The following is a 24,370-nucleotide window of genomic DNA, read 5'->3' as shown; positions in this document are numbered from 1 at the left end:
TTTAAATAAAATTGAAAAAAAACCCACTCTTGCATTTGTGAGATGGGGAATCACAGACCTTTGTTGCATGAATTATAACCTACTTGGAAAATTAACTGAACTTGCTTCTGATAAGCAAATTATACAGTTTTCTCATCTAATTTGCCCAAAATACTTCTCACAGATTACCTGTGCTTTATTTGAAGCCGAGGCGGTAGGAAGATTAAATACAAATTGGTAGGAAGTTTCTCTAATTTTTCTAGCTAAGTGAAATCATACTTCACCTCCTAAATTATTCCATGAAAATAATGACCGTCCGCTGGACAGTGTGATGTGATGTGTTTCATACAGGCACCTGGTGTGACACAGACCTTGTGTTTCTGTGGCTCGCTGCCGTTAACAGAACAGTTCCGTAAACTCCTTCCACAGATTAGCATTTGCAAATTATTGTGAGTTATTGCTCCAAACAGGACTGTGAGATTGGCCAAAATCATGCTTGTTAGCCTCATTCTACTGTCTTAATAGTTGACTTATTCCATGTTTCTGTTTGACCGATATCCTGGGTCAGGTGACTTCCAGTCACACTGTCTTCGTGTTCAGGATGTGTTGACCTAATGACCCTCCATGTGTATCTTTTATAGTGCTTCCCGTGGTTTTGCATTTTTTAAAGGGTTAACCGAGCACATCTGTTTAAGAGCGACACACACACATTTTCACCTAACAAGAAGGTTTTCACCAAGGGGTAAGTGTTCATCATAGAAATCTCCCACAGGGAGAGCCTCCATGGACCACGGGGCATGAGGGCTTGTGTGAGTGATTCATGTCTTAGTGGCTGCCCAAACTTTGGGGGACTTTTAGGCAAATCGGACCACCTCTTTAAAACTCTCAGTGACTGGAAGTGAGGTCAGGCTGTGTGACAGCAGAGCCCTCGGAGGGAAGGTGAATATATATCCCTCTGCTCTCTACCAGGTCTGATTTTCTATTAGACACCACTGTATGCATCAGGGATGAGTGTTTACTGTCCCTTCTCCCCGGGGTGTGTGCCCCGCTCCTGTTGACCAGTCTGACCTGTGGTATCTTGGGATCATCATCGCTACCGCCCTCTTGGTGGCATTTTCTCCCCCACGCTGGAAGCAGTGGGAGGGCTGAGACACAGGATGACGGGCCCTGGAGAGCTGGCATTTCACGCGGTGCTGGAGCCTGACCAGACCCACAGGACTCTTAGGATGCCCATCTCTTACATGAGCATCGTCCATAATGTGTGGTTGATCTTGTCGCCTAATAAACAGAGCAGTTAAACGGCCAGAAGAGGAATCAAGAGGTACTTGCACGAACTTTAGCATTGGAGACCATGTTCCTTCATTGGAGAAGTCCCGATTCTTCTTCTGAGAGCATCATGGAATATCTCAAAGGGAAGCAAGCATCACAGAGAAGATAAATAGCTCCTCGGCCTCCCACGCCCACCCCATAATAATGACAGTTGGTTCATCATAAAAACACACGTGCGCACCGCCTAACTCACTCTATACACATTTAACCTTTGGGTCAGCTGGTTCAGCCAGGGGTCTCCACCATCTGTTCTGGGGGGTTTGTCAGAAGGTCTTTGAGAAGGCAGATGGCCTTCAGCCTCCCCACCATGCCGTGTCCCTACTTTACACAGAAGACTGGTTTTCTGTATTGAACTTCTGTGTAAGATCCATCTTACCGAAAGAAGGAGGAGAAGGTAAAGGAAGAGGCGGAGGAGGAGGAGGCGAAGAATCATCTTCTGACCACCCCCTGATGTTCTCAAAGTCTTTTGACTTTGCTCTTGGCCATTGCTCTTGACAGTCATAAGGAAAAACCAGTTATCAGATGGTCCATTTTCCTCCCACATTCTCCTGCCCAGGTTTTCCCCATTTATAAGACAGAGAAAGGATAACGCTGCGACATTTAGCTTCTGTTTGTCCTCGCCATAGAGCACCTGAAATGTGACTGACGCTGTGCACATTTAGAAAGGCTCTCACATCACTCACTTGCCCTCAGTTACTCTTTGGCTTTCTGTATTTTCTTGAGAAACCCTTACAATCCTGCCCCATCGTTAACGATCCGTCTTGTACTGGCTACCTGGGTATCCCCAATAATGCTCTGTCCGAAAACATGCCAATTGTAGTGATCACAGCCCAGCTAGAGTGTTTTCTAGCTGTGTTTTCTGGGTCCTGATGGTTTGTGCACTCTCCCAAACGTCTGCGCTCATCTGTGCGTGGATGTCCTTTGCCTGTGAAGCCAGGTAGCCAGCCCAGCCGGTAAACATTTAACTCCACCTTCCACTTTTCTGTTAACCTCCTGGAGGGTCTTTGTCTCCCCTGGTCTGCCGTGGCCCTGATGGGTTATTTGGGTCAGCTTTGGGCCTCACCAAGTGTTTCTTGCATGTGGTTTGTGTTGCCTAACCCAATTTTAAGTTATGTCTAGAAGGTTAGAAGATACAGGTGTTTCAATTTCAAGGGAAAAGAAGAGAGTTTTCTACCAGTAATAGCTTCCCAGCGTTGGATTTCTGGAAGTCAGAGGGGAGAGTGGGCTCCTCATTGGGGGAGCTTCCAGTTAAACGTGATTCTAACACAGTCAGAAAAGATCTAGCAATCCTGTAAGACCCTACTGCATTTGCTAAATCTCACTTTGCAAAGGAAAAGTGACTTTTTAATTGTGTGGATCCTTTCATTGTATTTCAAAGTGAGAATTTCACAGAGAGAATCATGGTCTCAGGAGGCATTGGATTCCCTGTTCCTTCTCTTTCCAAGCTTGCTCTCCCTGCCAGGTGGCATTGAATCAGGCCACTGGCAGAATATTCCCTAGCTCTCGAAAAGGTGATGAGCAGCCCCAGCATGTGTAGCTCTGAGCAAATGATCAGTCAGCTGACCTTAAACACAAATGAATAGGAAGGTGGGAAGAAGCCTGATTGCAGGAGGGTAGGTTGGAACCACCTTATAGGAAAGAATGTGGGATACTGTGTGGCTAGTCTCAAAAATGTAGATGCCTGAGCACCTGGGTGGCTCAGGCGGTTGAGCTTCCAACTCATGGCATGATCCCAGGGTTGTGGGATTGAGTCCCACATCAGGCTCTGCACTGAGCATAGAACCTGTTTGGGATTCTCTCTCTCTCTCTCTCTCTCTCAATTCTGTACCCCACCATAATAAAAGTAAATACAGAAATAAATAAAATTTGAAAAAAGTAGGTGCCTTTTGACCTCTGCACAAACCCTCTGGGGGTTTAGACTGTGAGGATTATTAACAGCATGTGCAAACATTGGCTACTGGGATATTCATGGTGTCGTTTAAGAGGAAGAAAGATGGAAAGCAATATAAATTCAAAAAGAGAGAGGCATCTGGGGGGGCTCAGTTGGTTAAGTGCCCGACTGTGGCTCAGGTCATGAACTCACAATTCATGGGTTCAGGCCTCACGTCAGGCTGTGCTGACAGCTCAAAGCCTGGAGCCTGCTTCAGATTCTGTGTTTCCCTCTCTCTCTGCTCCTACCCTGTTTGTGCTCTCTCTCTCTCTCTCAAAAATAAATAAACATTAAAAAATTTTAAAAGATAAATAAGTTCAAAAAGAGAAAAAGGACTTAAATAAATGCTAGTGTGGCCACAGGAGGGGGTGTCACACAGACATCATAAATGAGGCTATGGAAGTTGGGTCACTGGCACCCAACAACGATGGTGAGAATGTCTGAAAAGTACCATTGGTTTTGATGAGCTAGGCCACCCCATATTCTCCATCATACGGAAATCCGTATAAATCACTGCCCTCGGCAGTGACCGCGGCCCCGGAAACTCAAGCTGCTACTTGTCTCCTCAGGGAAGGAAAGCCCCCCCGTGAGTGACACTCCGGATGATGGGGATGAACCCATGCCCGTCCCCGAAGACCTTTCCACCACGTCTGGGGGACAGCAGAGCTCCAAGTCCGAGAGAGGAGTGGGTGAGTTGGCCGACTAGGCGTCCTGTTGGCAGGCTGGGGCACACTCTGTTCTCCTAGCACCTGGGTCCCTTCGTCTCCTTTCACAGTCATCGGTCAGGCGGTGGGATCATCTTACCTGCCATTCCCCCCAAACCACTGTGTTAGGAAGGTGCGGGGTGAAGGTCACCAGGATGGGGCCCTCGTGTGTGCCGGAGGACGGACAGGTCACCATAGCCGTGACACCCACATGCACGGGCCAGACAGCACAGTGGCAGAGCACCCTGAGTCGGGGCACGTCCCTAGCGCTTCCTCCTGTCCTCAGGGTGCCACAGGAATACCCAATTTGAGGGACTCTAGGTAGTGAAAATTATACATTTTATGCGTTAATGCAATAGGGTGAGTTAGCCTGAGCTCCAGTTTAGAAGAAACCAAGTCTGCCCATTTTATGTCGACCCTCTCTGCTGCATGTCTTAAATGCCAAACTTAACTCAAAATAGGAAATGTTAAATGTTAAAAAAAAAAAAAAGCCTTTTTTCACATACCTTTTCCATAAAGAGGTATGGAAGTTTCCACAGTCCCTGCCGTGGTTAACTTACACGGTACAGTTCATGTTTGGAAAGCCTGGTCTCCCCTCTTTATTATATAGAATGGAGTTCCCAAGAAGTTCAGTGAAATAACTGAGGTCAGATACAGAGTCAGAATTAGACTCAATTTCTAACTCAAAGGCTAGTTTTCACACTTTGTACCATGTTCTCATGAGATAATGAGTCAACGGTTCCTTAGAATACCTATTTTCTCTTTCTTTTTCTGAAGTAAAAAAAAAAACAAAACTGTGATATTGAGAGCCACGCATTTGCGCAAAAGAATATCAAGACGGGCACGCAGGTGGAGACGATGTGGCATGGGTCCCCTGTGGAGAGGCTGTTTAAGTCCCACCACCAAGGAGGGTGGTGCGTGTGATGGTGTCAGGGTCCTGGAAGCCAGCACAGCTATCTTTCTATAGGACATCTTGATGTAGTAACGAAGAAATGCATTTTGTATTATTTCCATGTGTCTTAGAAACCAAGAGCATTCTGGGGATAAGTGCTCTTTTACAAAAAAAAAAAAAGAACACTACACAATTGATTGTACACACAGACGAGGATAGTGGCTAAAGCCATTTGTTGTAGTTGAACCAGGGAAACAAGTACACTTATGACTTACATGTCCTATAAGACGGTGACTGCTAGGCGTGGGTGCGGGGAGGGGAAGAGAAACATTTCTGGATTTTCCACATCATTTCTGGGGTTCCCAAAGTTGGGACACAGAAGAGCATGCCGCTTTGTCATTGATCCATTTATTTTTAAGATCATCTTCCTGTTTGTGGCAAGCCAGAATGGTGTATCATATACGAGCTGCAGTAGTTCCTTTGAAAACACATTGATGTAGATCAGAAAGCCAAATTTCAAACCAGTGAGAGCACACGTGTATGATGAAGATTTGCAAAGATGGCGCCCAAATAGCTAATGTTGGGGAGACGACGCAGGGCCGTTTTGAAGCAGCCAGTAAGGGGGGTATTGTTTCTTGCACTTTGGACCATGGCTAGCACATGCTCTTGACCTACATGGGACACAGAGGAAAATGGGTGGCTATGTCACCACTCACGTTCCAGTGAACCAGAGCCCAGACATCAGTGTCAGGACTCTGGGGTCATTGTAGGGTAACCAGCGAGGGAACCCCCTGGTTTCCCTGCCGCTGCCCCCATAGTCGGCTGATTCCCAGAGAGCAGAGGACAGCACACAGTGCACTTGGCGTAGGTCAATACACGCTCCTTACAGGTGCTTTCACAATATTCTAGATACACCGCCCCTTGTCAGCATCCATTTGCTGGGGACCTTTCCCTAGTATGAGGCCATCAGGCTGCCAGCTCTTCTGACTGCTTCCCAGGCTGGTTCTCTTGGCCGAGGCTTGAGCTCTAAATGCCAGTTTGCCCTGGGAAGGTGGGGCGTGGAGCTGGGCCCAGTCCGTGGTTCCCCGTGGTTTCCCACCAGTGTTCCTTTGCCACATGTGACAGGATTTTTATCCCGCTTCCCCTAGTGGGATGAAGTTTGTGACAGATCAATTCCAGGATTGTAAAATTTAAGACAGCTGAAAAACCTCTCTGTCTGGCTTGTAAAGAGGGGTTGCTGTAGCTGTAATAGGGCCAGACAGGGAGAGCCATTTGAAGGGGGTGCTGAGATACTGTTTCCGAGAGCCGGGGCTCCCCTGGGGGCGGCTAGAGGCCAACAAGAGGGATGGATCACTGCCAGGAAGCCAAGAAATGCAAAAGCATGAAGACACTCAAGTGCGCAAGAGGGGAGGGGCTTGAGGAGCGGTTAGTGAGAGCCAGAGTCCCGGAAGACCCAGTCCAGGGAGGCATCAAGGCAATCGGTTATTCTCCGTGGCATCTAAGTGTTAGAAACCATGCTTTAGGATTTTTGTTGGAAACGCAACTGGTATTAGTAGGTGCTACTAGGTTGTGTCTGGAAGCAACTCGTTATATGTGGCATTAAACAAATTAAGTATGCAAATTGCAATAGGAGATGATGGAAAAAGGCGCAGGGGGAGGGGGGTGTAGATGGGAGGTTGGGGGAGGTGCGTTTGAAGCCCTGTGTCATTAGCTCCACGGGAAGAAGCCAGAAGAGCAGAGGGGTGTCTGAGGGCAGACAACAGGAAGTGAGAAGCGGCCCCTCCCTGCACAGAAGGAGGGAAGTTTCTTTGTTGAGCGCTGGTCCTATAGAAGGAGTGGCAGGGGGTGGAGAGGGGTGGTGAGGACTGGTGGTGCAGAGGGGGAGGCTGCAGAGTCAGAGAAGATGCATCTCACATCCAAGTCCAAGCCCTTCTCATGGCTGGCTGTTGTACCTCTGGCCAGACCTTTAGCACCGTGGAGCCTATTTCCCCATTTTCGAGAGGCAACAGCAGTGAAACTCTGAAAATCTCATTTCCAGGGCTTCCAGGGTTACATGAGAAAATAGAAACCTACTTTGCTGAAGACGGAATAGCAAAGGCATAACGTAAGAAGGGTCGTAAAAAAGCAGAAAAAGGAAGCAATTTGTGCACAAGCAGGTCTTTTGAAGATTGATAAGACAGGAAGGCCACCTGTGGCTGGTCTGCTGGAGGGAAGGGAAAGAGAAAACAGGTAACGTTTGGGGCACCGAGGACGGAAGCACAGTTTATTAATAATAAAAAATTTATTAATAAAAAAAATTGATCCGACGAATGGGCAGACTGAAAACAGAACCCGAAGAGAGGAATTAGAAGAGGGAGCTGGGGGCGCTGGCCACTGCCTGACCTAAGTGGACGGACAAATGGCCAGATGCCCCAAAACTGCAAACTTGGGGCAATAATGGCCCCGACGTGTCTGCTTTACAGAGAGACCAGGTGTGCTTTCCCAAAGCCGTCACTACCAGTAATGTTGCCCTTCTGGTGTAGACATGTGGAATCTCAACCCTAGTCGTGGACAAATTGGTGGGGAGTGGTAGAAATCAACCCCCAGTGATGGGTGGTGGTCAGTCATTCCCAGGTGGAGGAGAGTGGCAGTCCTTAATTAAAAAACAAAATTCTTTTTCAAGTTTATTTATTTTGAGGGAGGCAGAGAGGATCCCAAGCAGGCTCTACACTGTCAGGGTTAGAGCCTGCTGTGGGGCTTGAACTCACAAACCATGAGGTCATGAATGGAGCCAAAACCAAGAGTCCGGTGCTTAACCGACTGAGCCACCATGTGCCCAGAAGTGGTGGTTTTACGTTTCATTCCTTCATCCGGTGTTAGAGGAACCCTGGAGGACCGTGTAGAAATATGGTCTCCTGGATTAAAGAGAGAGAGAGAGAGAGAGAGAGAGATGGGGACCAGATGTCAGAGGAGTATGGCTACAGCTCTTACTTGGCCTCCATTTTGGTCTGGGCCTGAGTCAGAGGAAACAGAGATTTGAAATATAACTTGGAGAGTTTAAGCTTGATGCAGAGGAGAGCTTCCAGGTGGGGAGAGAGTTGAAGCTTCTGACGTGGTCTCTTAAAAAATGAGAGGAATCTCACCTCTCTGAAGTGGTCGTATATGAAACTGCTCAATGCAGAGCATGTGCTCAGTGACCGCTTTGGGCAACCCCACATGTACCCACTTCACTGTGACAGCCAGGCGTGAGACCTGGAAAAATGGGGCTCAATATTTCTCCTCGAGATTTCTTCTGGGGCCTCTGAAGGAGTCTCATGTAGGAATGAAGTCAGAGAACGGGCGTCCAGCAGGGCAGCTAGCCTTGCGTGGGAGGAAACTACAAGCTTCCCTATTTTCTGCCTTTATTCAGTGACCCCTCATCTTTTCCTTCTTTGCTGCCTCACCTTCTCCTTGCGTGAACAGGGTCCCATGTCCTGACGTTAAGCAAGGGTCCTCCTCAAGCCCTAGGGTGCTGTGGGGAAGCGTGTGGGCCCAGAGGGGGGCCCTGGCCTGGGGTCCAAGGTGGGCTCCTTAACTGGGCAGGTGGGCGGCACGGAGGAGGCGCCTCCCCTGTGAATGGAGAGGGCTGGCGGGGAAGGAAGCCTGGGGGCTGGAGCAGAGAAGGAAAGGACGAACCAGAGTCAGAGAACAAAGATGAGAAGAGAGGTGGCTGTCCCTGAGGAAGACAGCCAGCAAATGTATAGCAGTTGACTCAGGGGAAGGCCAAAGACTGGAGACTGATGGGGGGTGGGGGGGAGGGCTTGTCCCAGATGCCTTGGCCACATGAGCAGATCCTGGGGTTCAGACACAGTATTTACCACAGGTACGAGTCACTGCATAGTTAATAGGTACCAATCAGTTACTCTGGGCCTGAATGTGGGGCGGGAGCATGCACTGATGCATGCCCCATTTCCTTCTGGAAGGTGTTTCTCTAGCAGCTGCTCACTCGTGCGACCTGCCCCACCCCAGGATCGCTGCTTTGCTTCAGGACTTCACTCCAGTAGGCAGCGCATCACCTCACAATGTGGTGTTCTGAGCCCAGCTCTGCACTCCCCGGGTGGCCTTCTCGAAGCTACCTTGGCTTTCCGTCGAATCCTTTTGCCCAGGGTTTGCTTCTTTCCTTTTAGAAAGAAAGAAAAAAAAAAAAAAAAAGGAGAAAAAATTCTAGATTTTTTTTTCTTTCCCTTGTATCCAGGAAAATGTTTAAGGATGTGAGGACATATTTTTTTTTCTCTGATGTATTCAAAGTAAAAATCCCGTCACCGCGCCATGAGTTCAAGAGCAGATTGGGAAGAAGAGTAACATAATGTTAACTGGTCCATTCGGGCAGCAGATCTCCCCCTTCATTTTCAAGATTTCGCAGAATCTCAAGGCAGCGCCAAGAGGTAGATGCGTGGCTGGGCTGGAAGGCTTCTCGGCAGCCTGGGGTCGGGGAGGCGGGGGGACACGGTGCAGAGAGTTTTTCCCGATGGAAAGAGAAAGCAGTGGCTTTAGTCTAATTGGAGATTGGACAGCCAGTTTCTGAGGACGGATGTGAAGCTTCCTTATCTAATCAGCAGTTAGAGGAAGTTGTTTTTATCTGTGAAATGCATCTCCTCTGAACCGATAAACCCCAGTTTGGCGAGGGAGGAAAATTATCTCACAGCATCTGAGCGCTGGCTGCAGCAAGCTCAGGCGCCTTCGGCTGGGATGCGCCCTTGCGGAAGCAGTCGCAGGGCCAGAAGCTTGCAGGACTCCAGGGGGCTGGCTGGCTGGGTTGGGGGTGTGGGGGGAAATGTCCTTTGAGGAAAAAGTAACAGCCCCTCACATGGATTCTCACTCACCTCGCTGTGCGTGCCTTGCTTCATACTCAAGTGTGCTCCAGTGGGTCCAATGTAAGATTCTGCCCGACTCACCTGAGGCTCACTGTCCGCATCTCGGAACGCCTCGCAGAGAGGGACGTGTTGTCCCCAGGAGCTTTCCAAACCAAGAGGATAGAGGTTGGAAGACCCCCATTTTCCTGAATCTCCCCAAACATGAGACGTGGCCTCACAAAAGTGAGTTTGCCGACCCCCCTTCTCCCCGCCCCCCGAAAGACTTTCAGGTTTTGGAAAGAGAGGCTGTTGTAGAATACGATCATTACTTCTCATCAAAATGTGTTTTTGTCACCCCCGCTTTGGTGGCCAGGACAGAGCACGTGGGAGTGGTGCTCTCCGCAGGACGGTGGCATGGTGGCGCCCCAGGGGAGAGTGAGGGATTGTGTGCGAAGCCAGTGTGTCTTTTATGAGGTTTCCTGCAGACGGGTGGGACCGGACCACACACGTTTGAGAACGTTCCCTGGAAAAAAACTGAAACTGAGTGTGTGTGTGTGTGTGTGTGTGTGTGTGTGGTGTTTACACATGTGTTGTGTGTATACTGTGTGTAGTACATGCCTGTGGGGGGTGTGTGTGTGCATGTGTGTGTGTGTGTGTGGTGTGTCTATGTACAGTGTATGTGATGTAGGTGTCTATGTACATTATGTGGTGTGTGTTTATGAATGTGGTGTGTGCATATTGTGTGCAGTGTGTGTCTGGTGTGCGAATGTGTGGTGTGTGATTGTGTACTGTGTGTGGTGTTTGTTAATGGGTATGGTGTCTGGGTGGATTGTGTGTGGTGTGGTTTACACATGTGAGGTGTGGATGTGTGGTATGTGAGTGTGAGATGTGGATGTGATGTGTGTGTGGTGTGTGTTCATGCCTGTGGTGTGTGTGTGAATGTGATTGTATGGTGTGTAGGTGTGTATTTTGTGTGGTATGTGTCTATGCACGTGGTGTGTCTCTGTGGTGTATGATTGTGTGGTATGTGTATGTGTGTGGTGTGTGTTTATGCATGTGGTGTGTGTGTGTCCTGTGTGGTATTTGACAAGAGCTCACAGCTATTCCTTGGAAGAACGTCTCTGGGCCAGAACTCTGTCCCCGGCTCTGCTGTTCCCTTCCGTGCTGGCCATGGCAGGTGACTCTACACCACTTCTGTCCCCGGGAGCGGACAGGACTCACCCTGCCCACACCCTGTTGTTGTGTGGAAAGCACTGGCCAAGTGGCTTGCACGTGGACAGCCATCCACAGAGGCCACTGCAGGGCAATCACTAGCTTTCCCATCCACTGAGCTTGCCGTGAGATGTTCCACGGGACGTGGGACATGTGCCAGTGACACCTCACGGCAGGTGACTTCGGAGAGAAGCCCTGATACACATGACCTCCTGAAAAGCCCAGCATCCCTAAGAAATGAGGCAAAGAGAGCAGGACATGGTCAGTCTAGCAAGGCCCTCAGAGTCCCAGACAGAGAGCAGGGGAAACAGAAGAGTCCAACCTGGACTGGACAGTGCAGGAGCGTTACACCACCTCCATGAAGGTGCACCTATCAGGAGCGTGGGGGGCGGGGGCCGGGGAGGAGATGGGCTGATGTGCTGCTCTGTTCAGTTTGTCCTGCCCCGAGAGGGGCAGCATGCCTGCATGTGCACAGAGATTAATGCCCACAACGTCCTAGAGTTTCTCAAGATATGATCCAAAGCAGGTGACCGTGTGAGGCTTCCCCTGCTGAGTTGACTTTTGGATTTTTGCAGATACCATTGATGTTAGCTTAGTTGTTTGTTCAGACCTCAGCTTCTCTGACTCTTAGGACATCCCATTCAAGAACACTCATGTCAATAGAGCCCTTGGTTGTGCCGGGATGATGATGTGACCCCAAATGCACCAGGGGTCATGGCCAAATGCACACCAGTGACACACAAAAATGTAGAGAAGGAAGACTTGCTCCTCACTGAGCTGGGCGGAGGGGAGAGGAGGGTTTGGGAGGACTCCTCAAGTAGAAGCTGGAGCAGGTAGGAGAACTCATCCACATTGGGCTTGAGGAACAGTGGTGGCTGGGTGGAAAGGAAGAGCATGGGTGAAGAGGCTTGCTGCTGGGAGTGAGGCATGGTGCTCAGACGGGACCCCTCGCAGAGTAACAGTCTGGGGGATGCCTGTGCCGGATCTGTGTGCTGGAGAGAGCCCTGGGGACAGTCGGCAGGAGACACGATTTGTGCCAGAGCGTGCAGCAGGAGGAGACAGGGCAGTGGCTGCCATATTTGTGCACTCACTTGATGTGGGAACATTCGGGAGGCGGCTACAGCCTCCGCCTTGGGGACTGGAAGGCGATGACTCCACTGAGCAGAATGGGAATACATGGGGTGTTGGGTTGATTAGACAACTGTTGGCAGTTGGTAGCCAAGGAGCCTTCTGGAAGGCAGAGTGGGTATAAAGGATGCATATTTCTGTCTAGGAGAGAAGGCAAAGAAGGAGGCAGAGAATGAACTGTTTGATTTAGATGAGATTTCTAGAAAGAAACATGGTGTAGAAACCACTATGCAAAGAGATGATATTGGGGGTGAGAAGGGTGAGCGGCGCTGGAGAACAGGGGCCTTGGGAGATCAGTGGCGGATCCCCAGAAATAACTCAGCAGGAGTGGAGGCCTGAGTCCCAATGTCAGGGAGCACCACTGAGGGGGCACAGAGTAGAAATGCCACTGCCTTCAGGCTGATCTCTAGGAGGGGAATATGAAAGTCCATTTGGGAGGAGGGAACAGGTGGGGAGGAAGGATTAAACTGGAACAGCCCAAATGGAGGCCCAGGGGAGGTAGGCTGGGCCATCGAGGGGCTGGGCTCCACCTCGGCCACGTCCGGGCCTGCCGCATGGCCTTCTCCCTCACTGCCCTCAGTTTCCATCCAGAAGCGCCTTCCTTGAGCCCACCCTGTATGGCACCGCCAGCCCTTACCTCCTTACCCTGCTATTGTTTCCAGTCCAGCCTGCCGCCACTCAGAGATAAAGCACTCCTCTGGGATTTGCTCAGTCTGCACCCCCAGCGCCTGGACCTTCCATGCACCAAGTAGGTGTGAGGGGCGTGGACCAAATGAGTGCATGGAACCAGGGGCTTTGCTCTCTCAGGTAGGACCCCAGAGAGAGGAAGTGAAGGGGAAGGAATTAAAAGCTTTGTCTGAATTCAAAGTTCACCCTGTGGATGATTTTAGGTTGCTGTTTCTCAGTGGAAATAGTTGGTATTAGGGGCAGAGACGCCTTCCTTGGCTGAGACTGTCCCTCCCCCTGGTGTCACACCTCACAATAAATGTCTCCACACAGTTCCCAGGCGAGCCCCTGGATTCAAGCCCTGCCCTTGAGCCGGAACACGTCATCTGCACACAACTGGGCACATTCACAGGGGCATCTTGGGGCCGATTATTTAGTCACTAGTGTTCTGGAGCCTGTCTGTGGATTTCTTTTACAAAAGGAACTCGTGTACAAAAACCGGGCCACAGAAGGTTGAGGGATCCTGCCCCTGGCATTTCCAACCATGCTTTGTGTCTCCAAAGGTGCATGTTCACTTTGAAAAGTTGTTGGGGCGCCTGGATGGCTCAGTCAGTTAAGCGTCTGACTTTGGCTCAGGTTGTGATCTTAACGGTCCTTGAGTTCAAGCCCCGCGTCGGGCTCTGTGCTGACAGCTCAGAGCTTGGAACCTGCTTCCGATTCTGTGTCTCCCTCTCTCTCTGCCCCTCCCCCGCTCGTGCATGTCTCTCTCTTTCTCAAAAATAAATAAACGCTAAAGAATTTTAAAAACAAACAACAAAAAGTTGTTTCTTTTTTACAAACAGAAATCAGTGTTTATTTTCATTTTATTCTGACAAATTCAGGATCACATCATATACAATCGATTTACCCAAGGCAATAGATTCCTAGGCACTGGGGTGGATAGATCGGCAGCATTTCCTGTCCTAGGTGGTCAGGTCCCAATTCCATTTTCCGCTCCTTTCCATCTGTGTCGAAAGAATACTGATCTCTGGTTCTAGAACAACCAACCGACATTTCGTTAACTTTCCTCCTCGATGGGGTTTCAGAAAGAAATGGAAAAAAAAAAAAAGGGTTTTGAGTTGTGGTTACCACTCGCCACCTGTCCTTCTATCTGGTTAGGACATTTTCTGATTTGGGAAGTGTAAATATAACCCAGAAGAAAAAAAAAAAAAAACTTCCCCTCCTTTTATGCAAAAAGTAGAAAGGTTTGCGCAGAGCAGAGCCCTAACCATTGCCCTGCAAAGTTTCCACAGAACCAGTTCAATTAGATGAAAAGGCTCAGTGAGGCTGGCGGCCCCAGGAAGCTGTCTTGATACTTCCACAGCTCAACAGTGGTTGAGGCCGGGCTACTGTACCCGCCAGATAAGCCCAGCATTCTTCAAAGTCTTAGCAGAAATTACAGTCCACGCATTACCGCAGATCTGCTCAAACTCTTAGCCTGTTAGGATTTGGGGGTAGGCGGGCTTGGAGTGGGGGAGCGGTCGACAGACTTGCAGGGAACTTAGAAAGTATGTTCAAGTCCGCGGTGTGCTGCAGCCAGCGGGAATGTGCCGACTGTTAGAGGCTCAGAGGAGCTGCCGGGCTCGGGTTCAACTGCTGGTAGCTTGAAGCCCACTGCGGTTGGGAGGATTTCCACCACGGAAATCGGCAAATGCTACAAATTAGAGCTTTTTTTTTTCTTTTCCCCCTTTCTTTTTTGAGAACTGGTTTACCTGCGCGCCACTGGCTTACATTCTATTTTAATGTCATCCCAGCTGCAGCGACATTTGAAAACAGGAGACTCTTTGGTGGAGAGCTGTGTGGACGGGGGCCCGTGTTTGTGGGACAGGTTATGGAAGAGGGGGGCCTGTCGGCAAGACCGAGGCGGTGAGGGAAAAACGCAAGTGCGTCCGACCAAAGGGTTTATTCTAGGTGACTCTGCCGTGGAGGTCGCAGCCTGGAAACGTCACGCAAAGCTGGCCTCTCTGTGTTAATAAATAGAATGCTCCCCTAGCATGCGTGTTTTGTTCCTGGGAGCATGATTAGAAAAGCATTTCTGGGGGACTCAGTCGGTGNTACCTAAAAAAAAAAAAAAAAAAAAAAAAATTAAAAAGAAAAAGCATTTCTGTGTCTTACCAATGAGATATGTCCTGTGTCTTAACTGCTGTTATTTTGGCTGGAAGGGCTTTCAAATGCAAAGTGAGACTTGTCCACGTTACAGGAAGAGGGGACTGAATCACAATGATTTTTTTCCAGGAAGGCGTCTAGCCTCGCCATATCCTTCAAAACGTGGGACTGGGCTTGGTCACCTGAAAGGAAGTCTCTGTTACTGAGTTTCTTGGATTGAATACAACCTGGAGATGCCTGTCCAGACATCTTGGGGTTGACCCCTTCCATCATCCTTGGCCATGTGGTGGCTTCCTCAGGGATACATTCTCAGCAAGGGCTTGGCCGTGTGTGAGCATCTGGGGGCATCACCAGAGGCAAACCCGAGTGTCCCAGGCGCCGTGGACGCCCTTTCTGAGTTCCTGCCTCAGAGCACCTGCTGGTTGCTGCAATTCCATTAGCCACAGAGCCCTTCTGTGCCCTACTTTGGGGAGGGCTGTGGGCACCTTGGAGCAGCGGGTCTTGGGCGTGTCCCTGCAAATGCAAGCCTGCCTGCCAGCAGAGTATTTCCCCCACAGGGGATGTGGCTTCAGGCTGTCGATTTCCACTGAAATCACCCGGGCAGGATTCCGGTGAAGCTCTGAACATCCGGTATCTTTCCCCACCGGGCGGGTGTGACTGATGGATGGAAGGCCCCCAGCCGGCTCCTTGCTGCAGAGCTCATGGCCAACGGGGCCATTCTCTTTTTCAGGATGAAATCCTGCAGAAATGAGAAAAAAAAAACTGGTTTAGGGTGGCCCTGCAGGCGGCTCTCCGATTATTTCTATTCTTCTTGGAACCCAGCAGAATGTTCCTGCTTTCACGACAGCCACGCCACTGGGCGAGCAGTCTAGGATTCCGCCAGGGCCGCCCAGCACACGCGGATGGCCCGGGCTCACGCGATTGTGTTCAGTAATGACCGTGAACGATTCTCTGGTGTGGCCGCCTCGTATTTCGTCCCGGTGTCACTGTGGAATCTGTCTTCGGTGACATTTGTGTGCTCAGTAGAGAAGGCTGTGGTTTTGAGTGAAGTGGTTTTAACCCTGAGAAGATAACCGAGTTATTTTGTCATTATAAACACTACATATACTCACAATTGCAAAGCGATGCTATTATTGTTAATATGCAGTCCCCACACTGAACTTTGGAGCTGCAAGTGTTAAAACATTCTGTGTTTGTCTTCCTGTTTCAGTAGGTGTTTGTACAATTTTTTTTTAAGTAGGCTCCATTCTCGAACTCACGACCCTGAGATCAAGAGCCACATGTTTCTGACTGAGCCAGCCAGAACCCTCACTGGCTTTTATTGTTATTATTATTAATATTATTATTATTACTGACAGGGTGTGTCCTAAAAACTTATCCTTAAGATCGGGCTACCCTGGGCACACACAGCACACACAGCACTCTCTCTAGAGATGTCCCATGTGGGTCATTCCAGTTGAATTCTGGGCAGGCAGTGGGGTTCTGTGCCTCCTTCTGAGACGTGGCAGCTCCCAGTCCTTGACTGGAAACAGAGGTATCATAGATAAGTTAGAACCCACGTCCCTGGAATGTATGTGTGAAATGTAGGAATCAAAGGTTCTACGGAGCCCTGTCTGATGAAAATAGCAAGAGACCCTCAGCCGTAATTCTCAACTTCCCAGTAGACTCATTCAAAGAGACAAATGGCACAGGCGAGATTAATTTTAATCGACTTTACTGGATGGGGCATACCCCAGATATTCTTATTTGAACATGCACTCAATGTAAGCCATCATTAATGAGTTTTGGTCGTAGTCTTTGAACCCCAGTATGTGTTATACATACAACCCACATTTCAAGCGCTCAGAAGCCACCTTGGCCAGGGGCCACCTGCTGGCTGGGGCAGATCCGAGTTCTGGAAAGGGCTGTCCTACCTGGCACAGAAAACCTTTTCAGATTGATCCACGCTGAAATTTTGCCAACAGCTGGTCATTTATTTATCACTTCTCCAAAGTAGTGTTTAAATCAGTTTTCTCTTCAAAAACGTTTTCTCAATTGTCCTCACCAATGAAGGTGAAAAGTTGCCTTTTTTGGGGCTCTTCTGTTTTGGGCCGCATTTGATTTGGAGAAAATCTAGGTCCAGTCCAATCCTTATGTCAATCAGTTTTATTTTATGTAACTCTGCCTTAACTAGATGTTACTGGTCGGCCTTTCATGAAGTGCTATAAGATAATGAGAACAAGGCAACATGCAAAAATCAGTTCGTTTCCCAAAGCAGAGTGGCTGAGTCCAGTGCAGACAGAAATACAGTCCTTTTCATTTTGAGGATTCTTTTAAAATAAAAAAAATTTTTTTAACACTTTAATTTTATTTTTGAGAGACAGAACGTGAATGGGAGAAGGGCAGAGAGACAGAGGGAAACACAGAATCCGAGGCAGGCTCCAGGCTCTGAGCTGTCAGCACAGAGCCCAGCGCGGGGCTCAAACCCACGAGCAGTGTGATCGTGACCTGAGCTGAAGTCTGACGCTTAACTGGCTGAGCCACCCAGGCGCCCCTTGAGGTTGTTTGTTTGTTTGTTTGTTTTGTTTTGTTTTGAAACAAGGCCATGGCTTTATAGACTTCTAGCACATTCCACGAGCATGCCATTTGAGGACAGGCACTAACCCGTCACCATCACATCTGTGAAATTGTTTGCAAAAATTGGGGACAATGAAGCTTCTCGATAACTTCCTGAAAGATACGCTGCAACCTAATGAAGCAATAGAGCAGAGGTAGTAAAGGAAAAGCTTTTTTTTTTTAATAAGAGGAAGGGAAGCAGCAATCTGCCTGTAAGGAGGCCTGATGTCCCCCCTCAGCACCCCTGTCCCGAGAGCCTGGCCCCGCCTCGCCGTGGGCAGCCCGGCCCCCAGCCTTCCTGTACGAGGCCACCGCGTGCTTGCTGACTGCTGTCCTTCCTGTATCTCAGGAGACAGCGTGTCCTTGTGTGGCCGCTGTGTTTCCTGAGCACGCCGGGATCCACAGAGCCACAGAGTCACCTTGTGGCTCTGATTGTCGTCTTCCCGTCTGTTGATCCTTCTCGACTTTTTCTGCCTTTCTTCCCTTCTGTTTTACCTTACTTCTTTCTTTGTTCCCCCCTTCCTTCTTTCCTCCTCATGTCTTGCCTTTCTTGCCTCTTCCTCTTCTTCCCTCTCTCTCTTCCTTCCCTCTTCTCCCTTTCTGACCCTCCTGCCTTCCTTTCTTTCAACATTGATCTTGATACAGTTTCATCAGAATTCGATTACGTGGGTCCAGGGACCAGTGACTGAAACCTTCTGCCTAGGAATTGACCGTTTCAGGAGGTTAGAGGCAAGGCCACCCCAGGAACCCTCTGGTCCCGTGCACCTGTGTGGTAGGTAACTGAGAGAGCCACGTGAGTCTCCAGGTCACTGGCTCTTGCTTTTTGCTGCTTGCTAAGTGAATTCAACAGGGGTTACCTGGCATCAGTTAGGGTGTGCCTGGGTGGCGTCTGACTCTTGATTTTGGATCAGGTCATGATCTCTCAGTTCATGAGATCAAGCCCCCCATCTGGCTCTGCACTGACAGCCTGGAGCCTGGCTTAGGATTCTCTGTCTCTCATTCTTTCTCTCTCTCTGCCCCTCCCCTACTCATGCTTTCTCTCTCTCAAAAAAAAAAAAAAAAAAAAAACCAAAAAAAAAAAAAACATGGTTTGATTATAAACAGTGAGCATTGTTTTCAGGGCTGCCATAAACATTCACCTTTCACCTCTGGAAGATGAGGAAGATGAGTCTGTCTTGTCGTAGAGGGTTTGGAAGTAGAAGGTCTGGGTTGAGTCTTGTCTCAGCCTCACTGCAGCTGTGACATGGGGGGACCACCACCTTCATGTACAGAATACACTGAATGGGCCCCGTAGTTCTCCTAAACACAGAGCATGGGAAGTGCTGTTTTAGAAGTCTGTTACCTACCTGCCTGGGTTGGAAGGGATGAAAATTTGCCATGTGTTTACTGTATGCATTTCCTCACGTATAGACGGATGGACGAATAGACAGTCCATGTCCTTTGCCAACCTCCATGTTCATGTCTCTGTCCCTCCCAGTGGATCTTGATGAAGTCTTTGGGCCACATTTAGAAACTCCTTCTCTTTGTTTTTTTTTAAATTTTTAATGTTTTTTTTATTTCATTTCTGAGAGAGACAGAGACAACGTGAGCAGGAGAGGGTCAGAGAGAGAGGGAGACACAGAATCCGAAGACAGGCTCCAGGCTCTGAGCTAGCTGTCAGCACAGAGCCCCACTCGGGGCTTGAACCCACCAACTGGTGAGATCATGACCTGAGCTAAAGTCGGACGCTTAACCAACTGAGCTACCCAGACGCCCCAAAAGCTCTTTCTCTTTACACACGGCCAACCCATACATTCACATTCTTTGCCCTCTAGGGTATGTTAGGACTTCCAAACTATTTACCTAATTTCCTCTAAGCGTACCTAGAATTCTTCCACTTTTTTTGGCACAAGAGACACAGAAAAAGCAACAATGCGTGTGATGCCATGCCTAGCATCTGGTGTAAGCTGCCCCCGGTGGGGGTGGGGCTACAGTGCACCTGCTGATGGCATTTAGCTGGACTGTGGGAGCCTCACAGGCAAGCAGGGTTTCCCCTTCGGTTTCTTCCCCATCATAGAACACAGCATAGGGGAAAGCAGAAACATAACGAACATCCCAGCTTATAGAAACACCAAATTCGGCATATGGTGGAAATCCTCTTTATGGTGTCTTTTCTTGAGACTGGCTGTAGAAACAGAAAGTCATCTAGCTGCACGCTGTTGAAAGAGTCAGCAGTATAGCCATCAAGTGAAAACAGGTAATACAGATGGAAGGGAGCCCTGCTTCATAGTGGAGAGAGAAATAGGATGTGTTGTCTAAAAATTAAAGTCGGGGCATCTGGGTGGCTGAGTCAGTTAGCATCGGCTTCCACTCAGGTCATGATCTCACAGTCCGTGGGTTTGAGCCCCGCATCAGGCTCTGTGCTGACACCTTGGAGCCTAGAGCCTTCTTCGGATTCTGTGTCTCCCTCTCTCGCTGTCCCTCCCACACTCACACTCTGTCTCTCTCAAAAATAAGATAAAAATTTAAGTCAAATGTAGATGGGAAAAGATGGAAACGAGTATTTTCAGTTTTGCTGTGTGACTAGGGTGTGCCTTGTGGTAGAGTCTGTGAAGAGTCTGTGAAGATCACCCCCGCTGTCCACCCTTAAGGGGACAGATAATTCCAATTAACAGCATCCTGCAATCTCAGAAGTAATTACTGGGTCCTATACTGAATTACCATCTTATCCAGATGTTCATACGTGTATACTATGAATTTATTCTATCCTATCCAGCCTTAAAAACTGAAAAGAGATCTGAGCGCTTACTGACACATTCTTCAACACTATATTGTCTTCACCGTATAATCACTGAACCCATTACAGGCTGTGCAACTAGATGTTATGGGGCATCAGGCTGCATGAGAACTGGCTTCTGCAACGAGTTCAATAAACCGTCTATACCTGCAGGGAGCCAGGGCGCCACAAGGGATGATAGGTTTGAAGCAAAGTGAGTAGTACAGGTGTCGAGTGGCATCAGCATCCCAGAATGCAGGGGAAGGTGCGGGAGGTGGGATTGAGTGGCTCCAAGGACCAGTTAATAAGATAAATGCTTCCCAAGTACTCACTTTGTCCCCAGACAGCCTGTCAAGCACAGGGGTGACCAAGACAGATAAAATCTACGGACTCTGAGAGTTTATCGTCCATGGCAAAGAGGAAGACGCAGTTAAGCAGAGAGAGAAAAAAAACAACAACAGTAAAATAGTAAAAAATTATACAGGGGCGCCTGGGTAGCTCAGCCAGTTAAGCATCCAACTTCGGCTCAGGTCATGATCTCGTGGTTCCTGAGTTCGAGCCCCACATTGGGCTCTGTGCTGACAGCTTGGAGCCTGGAGCCTGCTTCGGATTCTATGTCTCTCTCCCTCTCTACCCCTTTTCCACTCACGTTCTGTCTCTCAAAAAAAGAAGTAAAATCTAGAATAAACTATCTTCTTGTCCCGTAGACAGTTCTGCCTGGTTTTGAACACCTGTTAAAATAGTTAGCTAATGCCTTGAAGTTCCTGGCTGCCTTTATCAGGTCCACTGACTGCTAGGTCGCTGTACCCCAAGTGGAAAGGTGATTCAGAGCCTCTGCATGTGAAGGAAAGAAGGAAAATTTAGGAAAGCTTCTGACGCCTTCCTCTGTCCCCCAACCCCCATCCACTGAGCCAGCCACACACCGTGTGTTTGATCACTGCCAGGCTGCTCTGCAGTGGGGCCCTTCCTATAGAGCATTCCAGAAGGGAGTCCACTGCCCCAACGGGAGCCCAGCACATAAGTCCTTCAGCATAGTTGATGGGTAAAGGGCCAGCCCTTTTGGACGCCCCCTGGGACAGCCTTAGGGAGACACTAATGATTAGCAAAATTGTGAATCAAATCTGCGTGCATCTAGTGCCACACCGGCAGTGAGTTGTGGGGCCCTTCGGGTCACCTAAAGCAGCCACGCTATGCCCTTGGATCATCCCCTTCCCCTGGCTGACGTTTCCTGGGTCCGTCCGAGTGGGATGAAATTAACATGATACTACAGTTGCTTCGCTTCTCCTCACTGCCCTGGACATTGACTGTGTGCCTAGGTCCTCCCCAAAACTCGGCACCCGGAGGACCCTGGCGGCCCTGGCGGGGAGCACGGATGGAACAGAAAGCCCGGTCACTGGTGAGCTCACCTTTCTCCAAACCTACGTTTGCCCTTAGGATGCAATGGAGGTTAGCAAGAAAGCTGAATGTGTAGTCCTGGGAGGCTCACTGCTGGTGGTCTATAAAAACACAGCTGTTAAACACATTTTCCATGTTTGTGAGCTTTAAGATTCTAGTTCTGGAGGGCAGAGAGCCTAGTGGGAACAGAACCTTCCTTGCACAGGGTCCATCCCCTTCAAATGCAATGCACGCACACACAGGTGGCTGTGTTCGTTTTCCTGCAGCCACAACCCTGTTAACTGTCAACTCAGAAGGCGTCTGTGAGTTTCTCATACATAACCACCGAGGCGACTCCCCCTCATCTTGTCCCAGCACCTGGGATGTTTGGATCTTAGAGTAGGATCAGGCATTCATCGCTGTCTTGTTTAGTGCGGTGTGTTTCACGTCAGTCTGGTAAGATCTGGGAATGCCAGACGTAGGTACAGTGGTGAATAAGACGTCTTCTTCCCTTAAGATGCTTCAGGAGAAGCCTGGCTGAAAACGTAGCCCCCCCCCCCTTTTTTGCCTTTTCAGCATTTAGATGATCTGATTTTTAAAATTAGGATGAAATTGGGGGCACCTGGTGGCTCAGTCGGTTAAATATCTAGCTTCGGCTCAGGTCATGATCTCATAGTCCTGAGTTTGAGTCCCCCATCAGGCTCTCTGCTGTCAGTGTATAGCTTGCTTCAGATCCTATGCCCTCCTGTCTCTCTGCCTCTTCCCACTCTCTCAAAAATAAATAAATCATTTTTTTAAAAAAGATGAAATTGGCATAGTTGGGCCGCTAAGGGCTCCACTACTCCGATCTCTGACTCCTTTGGGACCCCTGGCCTCACCATCAGCACAGCGAGGCCAAAACCATACTTTTTATTTATTTTTTAATTAAATTTTTTAAAAATATTTATTTATTTTTGAGAGGGACAGACAGAGTGTAAGCCGGGGAGAGGCAGAGGGAGAGGGAGACACAGAATCTGAAACAGGCTCCAGGCTCCCAGCTGTCAGCACAGAGCCCGACGCGGGACTCGAACCCACGAGCTGCGAGATCACGACCTGAGCTGAAGTCAGACACCTAACGGACTGAGCCCCCAGGTGCCCCCAAACCATACTTTTTGAACCATTGACAGCTACGTTTTTGCGAGTTCCTTAAAAGGAGCAAAATTCACACCCAGGCATCAAAGCAGAAAAATACGCCACTGTTTCCACAGGACAGTCCTGTATCACTTTGTTCCAGGCGAAGCCAGTCTTGCACATGCATATGTTCATCCGGTTTTTAATTGAGTTCAGTTTTTACTTCTGTAAATGGAAATGTTACCATGTTACCTACAGACAAATGGGTCTGTCCCTTCCATCCAGGATTTCCATAGCTCGGTGTAAATGTCCGGCGTGGTGTCACAGTTTCGTAAATCTTTCAGGTGCAGGTGGCCCCTGCCATAGATGGGGAAAGATTTCTTAGAAAGTTTAAGCAAAAGGGAAATCAGACAGAGAGTGTGCTCTACAACGACAGAGACGTGGCTGGCTCTCCCCATGAGGGTTCGGGCAGTCCTCTGGGTTTGTGCCGGCCAACATCACACTGCTGTGGTGATTGCATTTTCCTTCCCACGCTGCCAGCATTTTGAGTCGGGCTCACATTCCAAGCTCTAGAGAGAGATGGGAGATCAAGGGGAGGGACATTCTACCATGATCAAAATACGAAGTATGCTCTTTATTTAGGAAGAGCAAAGAAAATCCCTGTGATAGATTTCCCTGTGACATGCCAGGGACACTTCCAGGAGAATTCCCACCTCAGAGAAACAAATCCACCGATTACCTGTCTGTGGGCCGCACCTTTTGCCTTGGTAAATAGGGAGAGAAATGTTTTGTGTTTAGTTTGTCAGGAAAATGAATTCTTTGAAGTCTTCACTTGCTGTTACGGGAAACGACACAGCTGACTTTTCAGAATTCGTGGAACAGAGCAGATGAGTCCCAGCCACAAGAGAGAAAGAATTGCTGAGAAGTGATTTCATGAGATGCCCTCTAAATTGGCTGTTAGCAAAATTCTCACGCACACACACACAAAATGAGTGAGAGATATGTACACTGAGAAACAGTTATTTTTGGCACATTCTTTGAGGTAAAACACCTCTGTGAGGTGCTGCTTCTACTACACTACCCAGATCAGAAGGAGAATGTGGTGGATTTGAAACCATGGACGTCACTCATAGCAACTACAAGGCTCCGCCTGCTGGAAAACTGAGCCTGGCCGCCATTTTGTTTCTGGGCTGAGCAAACTGAACGAACTGCCATGCGGGGTGTGGTGGAGAGCTGGCCGATTTTCTGAAGACAGACACGGAAAAAAGTAAATACAAACAAAATAGAACTGGAGACAGTCAGTACCGAACAATTTCAATAAGTGAATTGCTACCTGAGGCAGCAATGATGCCCAGTTGTTGAACACAACACACCAGAATCATGTGTGAAAGAGGCTAACAGCTTCTGCTCTTAACTCGTACCTGATTGGAGGGAAGTAGACCACAGTGGTGGTGGTGACATAGCTTCTCCAACTTAGTCCTCAGATTGCTTTCTCTGTTACGTAAATGAGGTAAGGCCCCCGTGCCCAGTCCAGTAAAATGGCAGTCAGCACTTGGAGCCACTGGGCCTCCATCTTGGGCTCATGGTTGGTTATAAAATTAATGAGGTCAATTAACTGATCTGCGAATCACACAACCTGTCTGAACCTGAGTTCTCTGATTCCAAGTCTTGTATTCTTTCTACCCTCTGTTGCTACCATTTTTCTGTTTAGGATCTTTGTTACCATCCAAAGAGCAGTAT

At 48.8% G+C, this 24,370-nt stretch overlaps 1 protein-coding gene across 10 annotated transcripts in view; it reads left to right on the top strand.

Annotated features, from left to right (window-relative positions):
- The window catches only part of IKZF1 (IKAROS family zinc finger 1), a 98,328-nt gene that overhangs the window by 18,869 nt on the left and 55,089 nt on the right, over window positions 1-24,370 (top strand). For all 10 annotated transcript variants that reach the window (XM_077781162.1, XM_077781171.1, XM_077781170.1 and 7 more), the window contains exon 3: window positions 3,808-3,927. In XM_077781162.1, the coding sequence (XP_077637288.1) occupies window positions 3,808-3,927 (120 nt within the window). The remainder of the gene's footprint in view (window positions 1-3,807; window positions 3,928-24,370) is intronic.

Source organism: Crocuta crocuta, unplaced genomic scaffold (assembly GCF_008692635.1).
Source record: "Crocuta crocuta isolate KB4526 unplaced genomic scaffold, BGI_CrCroc_1.0 scaffold108, whole genome shotgun sequence".
NCBI classification, from domain to species: Eukaryota; Metazoa; Chordata; class Mammalia; order Carnivora; family Hyaenidae; genus Crocuta; species Crocuta crocuta.
The sequence above is the reverse complement of the archived record's forward strand: the minus strand, read 5'-3'. Positions and strand labels throughout refer to the sequence as shown.